At 37.1% G+C, this 6,367-nt stretch overlaps 1 protein-coding gene across 1 annotated transcript in view; it reads left to right on the plus strand.

Annotated features, from left to right (window-relative positions):
- LOC111875185 (39S ribosomal protein L38, mitochondrial) overlaps positions 1 to 1,487 on the plus strand; it is an 8,670-nt gene extending 7,183 nt beyond the window's left edge. Inside the window, exons 7-8 of the mRNA XM_023871253.1 lie at positions 318 to 405; positions 1,222 to 1,487. Coding sequence (XP_023727021.1) covers positions 318 to 405; positions 1,222 to 1,426 — 293 coding nt within the window. The 3' untranslated portion in view covers positions 1,427 to 1,487. The remainder of the gene's footprint in view (positions 1 to 317; positions 406 to 1,221) is intronic.
- Positions 1,488 to 6,367: the final 4,880 nt, after the last annotated feature.

Raw genomic sequence — 6,367 nt, forward strand, 5'->3', positions numbered from 1 at the left:
AATTCACAAAAACACAGCATGGACGTAGCATAGTAGGCTAATAAAGGAGACATTTTATAGTGGACTATTTATGCATATTATTCATCGGAGTTGGCATTAAATGTTGACCTCAGTGCATAATACTGTATATAGTACTAGAAAGGAATGCAGTAGAAAGCAGAAGGAAGTAATTTTACTAAAGCTTGTAAAAAAGATGGTGAGACTTCCCATTGTATTCTCAAGGGCTGTTACTAATATCTGTTAAATAAGGTTCATACTTTATGCAAAGTCACATTGAACTTTAAAGCATATTTCATATCTTGGCATCTTCTTTCCAGATATGCAAGAGCCAGTGTATGAATATGATTTTCCAGAGCCATATCGTCCACCTCAGAAGTGGTTCCCACTGAAGCAGCCATTTAACCTGTAAGAAGGATGTTATTTTGTTGTTGAAAAATTAAATAATTTCACATATATGATTGAGATTCTTTGGAAAGTACTCGTCGTATTTTCAGCTAAAGAAATGACAACCCCTTTAAAGCCCTGTATATATGTATTTTAACATTCTTGGTGTGGTTGTGATGACTGAATTATAGTCTCATTCTTCTTCAGTGTCAGGTTATTAGATGTGGCCTTGAAATAATTTTAAAAAGTTGTCTTTCTCGTGAGCTTTTTCCTATTTGTTGATCTTTGAAGAATGTTCTGCTAACATTTCACCATATAAGATGAACAGATTAATGGCAGAGATAAACGGGTATATCCCTGCATTCTGAATTCTGAGCTTCCAGATTGTGCAATTATATAGTCTGGTAGAAGGTTACCAGTGTTTCAGAGGGATCCGCTGCCTTCAGAGAGTCAGAGTTACATTTCAACTGACGGTCAGTCAGTCAGTCAGTAAGTCTTGGTGTCGAGCCCCATTTGGGGCTCATGACCAGATATTAATTATTATCGTTTGACAGTTACGGTCTTGTTTCTGTGGGGCGCCAACAATCCCTTTCATTGTTGCACGTATATCCATTGCCATGGATACATGTTTATTGAGCTGTTACCAACAATGACTGTCTTTTTCAGTTATAATGTAACAATATGAACTTTCTTAGCAGTATACTCTGTACAGTCTGTCTCTGATATCTGATGTCTTGTTGTCTGTGGTACTGTTTCATTGGAATTCTAGAATTTTAGAAGGTGGTATTATTCCAGATGTTTGGCTAGTATGTTATTTTGAATGTTTGAATGTTACAGTTACATGGATAGATACCGGGATCCCAAGCAAGTGACTAAGGAATATCTGATGAGGAAGCTGAAGGAAGTTCATCCTTTCAAAAAGCCAGAACCCCGCCCCATGTTCCCCAATGCATTTCCCATTGACAACAAACGCATACCATCATGGCTTAGAGTAGAAATAAAGAAAAATAGACTGGGCTGGGGCAGAATTAATGATGTTTGAAGTGATGCTGTTTCCTACTGTGGTACACATGTCTTGGAATAAAATATAAATATTTGATACACAGTTGTGTTTCCTTGTTTATGTTCCTAATGCTGGGAATTTTCAATCAGAGACTCCAGTTTCCTAAGAACCAGTTATGAATGCAAGTTGCTTGGTCTGTTATAGAGGTGGGCAAGATATAGTATATGAAATAACGCAGCCCAACGCACATTGTATTCTGATACTGATAATACTGAAGAATGAAGAACAAGATCTGCGTGGAAATGCAAGTTTTGGAAACATTAGCACATATGTGTACTATTTTCATTCTCTGTATCTCCAACTGGGAATGAGAAAGTTGAAGTGGGGCTGACTCCATGTTCTGTTTAACCTTTAGCGACAATAAGTTACACTATTATAAAGGTACATATGTGAGGTCCAGCTGGCTGAGCATCACTTTCTACCCTTTTTACCCCTGGCCAAAAGCCCCGTAATACAAAGGGATATGTGGTTGATAAAGATTAAAGTAAGAGTATGCCTTGACATCTTAGTATCTTCAAAGTTTGGGATAATAATATTCCAAACAAGTTCAACTTGTTATTAACTACATTATTGTTTAGTATTTTGTTATATTTACAAAACATATTCAGTCAGTACATATGACTTATGACTTTGTGGCAGTTTTTGTGATAGAAGTTTTCTTGCTTTGAGATTTTTATAGCTGTGATTTTTTGTATAATGGTCTTCTGGATTGGGACATCATGCAGTCTTGGTACATAAATTTTTAAGGGATATGCTGCCTCCCTGAAGATAAAAGAAGCACGTTCTCTGGAATGCAGAATTCTCCCTACAAGGCTACGTGGAATTGTAACATAGAAGACCACAATATGAAAAATCTGTCCTGTGGTCACTTGAAAATAGCCCTGTCCAGCCCACAAGCAAAAAAATTACCCACTCCCAGTCCGTTATGTGCGTATGTCCCAGTATTATATTCACAATCATATTCCTGTGTAGGGTAATAGAAACAAAACTTGTTAGACACTGGACCTATATACAGTTATTTGTGAACCACACCAAAAGATTTATGGCTCGTCATGGTAGCCAAGCAGTCTAAGTCATGCACTGTCTTCGCTCGCTCGGAAGCCGGGATCATGGGTTTGATTCCGACTCAGGGCATGGATGTTTGTGTGCGTATTTCTGTGTTTGTCAACAGGTAGAGGCCTTGTGACGAGCTGATCACTCGCCCAAGGAGTCCTACCGTATGTGTAAGATCTAGAAAAACCGAAGTGAACGGAGAAGTTCACGGAGGTAGGCCTAGGCCCACAGGGGCTGTAATGCCAAGGAAAAAAAAAAGATTTATAACTGCAGGATAGACCTACTGAGGTGTGGTAACAGTTCTTGAAACTGAGACCTTCTTTCATGGTAGAACACAACATTTAATGTGACATCCAGAAAATGACCAGGTTTCCTTGCATTCCCATGATCTATTTTTGGGATCCAATTTCTGCTTCTAAGATTGACTTTATAACTGCTTAGCAAACAGCACATGCCAATAAAGAATTCAGGGTCTACAGTTTTTACTTATTTGTGTTTTAACATAACATATTTCTTGTTCTGAATCAGAAAGTACAAGAATGTTTTCCTGTGTTTCATTTACTCCTGTTGCAAGCAGATATTCTGTATGATGCCCTAAAGTCAACCATGACTTTCACAGACAGCTATGTGCTGGGACAGCTGAAGCAGTAAAGTGACTTACTGCAGGCTCCACAACCAGGATACAGTGACTACGAGCTGAACATTTAGGATATAGTTTCCGGAATTGATTGGATTTTTTATTTTACTATAATGTCCAGACCTGCTCTGCAGCTCATCCAGGTTCAGTTCCAGTGGGCTCCTGATTCTCTCCCCTGGTAGTAAAACAATCTAAGCACGAATGTGACCACTTACTTTCGTTTAGTGCTGAGGTTAAGAATGCATTAAGTTTTATCCCCACTCTCCATTTATGTCATTAGCGTACTCAAGCAGAGAGTTTACTTTATCTTCATTTTTCCAATATACAAAAAAAAGTAATAATACTTAACATGGTACCTTTACATTGCTCCCCTCAAACAGTTTTGCAAGCGGACACTGCTGGAAGATGCACTGCTGCATTTCTTAAGATATCTTACAGAAGTTAATAGTGCAACATTTCCTGGAAGATGGATTATTAGGGGTGGTTCATTTCTGTGGTCACTTAGGAACCCTGATTTGACACCACCTGATATTTTCTTTTGGGGCTATGTAAGTAATTACATTTGTATGAACAAAATTTGAGACCCGAATTATTTGAAAGAAAGAATAAGAGAGGCCGCTGGGTAAGTTAACAAGAAATATGCTACAACATGTATGGCAAGAAATGGAATGTAAATTGAACATATGCAGGGTCACAAAAGGTGCACATGTGGAAAGTTTCAAAATTATTGGAGATGCACTTTAAAATAAGACAACAGTTTCTTGAATATGTTTCTTATTTACTTAAACATTGGTTCTTCAAACCACACGCTCATTTTTCAGACATGCTGTATATCTAGTTCATTTTCCTTATGTTTATTGCATGTTGTTAGAACTGTGACATGTTTTTGCCATATAAAACCATCCTCAGGGTGTGTATCAAGAACCACAATGAAATCACAGAGTACCAACTTACCAGTATCTGTGTATGTATGTACTACATGGCATGACAGACCATAGTGAATGAAATTGTGCTAAGTACAACCTACATCAATGATTACAATGTTAGTTTGTAATCTCTTTAAGAAATTAATGAGAAACATGTAATACATTCTTTATTTTACATATGCAAATTGTAATGTTTCCTTAATATGTACATCACCTGAAAATGGTCTTATATGACTTGAACATGTTGGGTTTTTAACAACATGCAGTCAACATAAGGAAAGGAATTAAACATACTTAAATGGTAATTTACCTCTTACTTAACATTACCCCTATATTTCACTATTGATTTATGCAAATTGTATTCTCTGCATCTTCGGAACTTGCTGAACTTGAAACTTAGCTGCCAACTTACAGCCATATGCTTCCTTACTCAAAATCATGCAGGTATGTATTGTGTTTATTTACTTATGATTTATTTAACAATGCTGTTGATATGTCAATAGCATTGAATCGTTGAATGATTAATAAATGATGACTCGGAAAGAGTTTGGAAGTAAGTGGTCATGGCCTAATTTGAGGTACTTTCCTGGTATTTGTTTGGAGGAAAAGAAGAAAGCCACAAAAGGTCTTGATCAGTACAGCTGGTCTCTAGGCTGAGCTAGCCAGAACTTTTCAAACACAAAACCTGAATGCTATCCAATCAAACAAAACATCCAGTTACACATGTTATGTTACATTTGATATTGTCAGCCTCTTTTCACAGAAACAGAAAATATCTTTACTTTCTGAGTATTTCATTACATTTAGTTCTGAATACGCCAAATTCCCATCCAAGAATCTACATTCAAGCTTTCTGACCCCTCCATTTTTAAATAAATATAAGAGGAAACTACAAATGGTTGATATAAATTCAAGATTGAAAGTTATCAAAAAAAGAGGCTACAATATCTAAGAAGAATAGAGCAAAATAGGTTCCTAAATTACATACAGACTACAAGTACAGCGGCAGAAGAGACCAAGGACACCCAAGTAAACAACTGAGAAGAACTTTGAATTTAATGAAACAGTAACAGGCCTTTAGAATAGCTTACCATGCTGCTGTTACTGATGATAACAAAATGTGCAACTCTTATTAAGGTAAGGACGCCATAAAATCCAAAATAAATATATCATAGCCATACGAGAATCCTCTGCTGTATAAGCTTTATGAGTTCTGAAGAAAGCAGTCTTCTGGGATTTGGCACCGTGTATATGTGGTGTTAACCGACGTTTCGGAGGAACGTATCGCCTCCATCTTCAGGGTAGAAGAAAAAGTATAAGAAATCTGCAAGCGACAAGACCGTGTTTTACCGTTCTCACGGTCTTGTCGCTTGCAGATTTCTTATACTTTTTCTTCTACCCTGAAGATGGAGGCGATACGTTCCTCCGAAACGTCGGTTAACAACACATATACACGGTGCCAAATCCCAGAAGACTGCTTTCTTCATAGTCACCGCCGTGAAAGCCTCAAATCTTTATGAGTTCTGTTCGAAATTTCTATCGGTGTATGTGGTTTTGCTATTTTCACAGCTGATGTTTACATGAACCGATTGCTTGCATTCACTGAATTTCTTTCCATAGAGTTCGCCAACGTCTGTTATTTGAAACAAAATAACCGACTAACCAATCAACCAACCAATAAAATACCACTGAAATTTTAATAAAATGATACGATTATAAAGGCGATTTTTCATGTCTAAAAATAATAACCTGCTACTGTGGAAATCAGAGGCGCCACCATCAAATTAATATTCCGTGGTCATGCTTTGTCGCTTAGCCTTAAATACAGTACAGTCAACGAATGACACGTGTTAGTAGCCATCGGAACAATTAACAATGTTGTTGTTATGTGGGATAATGACATCCAAAAAACTGAGAAGTCAGGACACCAACTGAAGATGAAGCAGTTCATATCTGAACATGGTAAATGAATATATCGTTAAGGATTACCATTAACAATTCATTCCAGATAACAGTACACAATGATCACACACGGGGCCACATTTAAGATTTCTGATTATAGACAGCAGATAGTACTAAGGCAAGAGAGGAACCTCAAAGGCGATAAGTATTCGTTTTAGAACATGTTCACGCATTATATCACAGACGGCATAAATAAGGCTTAATGATGATCAGTTGCCATTTGACAAATGTCTTATCTCTGAAACTACTCTGAAAGATTTAGATTAAATTTTATGCCATTTTCTACACTTAAAGTTGTCGAACTTGTTTAATTTAGGTCCGTATCGGCCCAGTATTGTCCTT

This window comes from Cryptotermes secundus, unplaced genomic scaffold (assembly GCF_002891405.2).
Source record: "Cryptotermes secundus unplaced genomic scaffold, Csec_1.0 scaffold430, whole genome shotgun sequence".
Lineage (NCBI taxonomy): Eukaryota > Metazoa > Arthropoda > Insecta > Blattodea > Kalotermitidae > Cryptotermes > Cryptotermes secundus.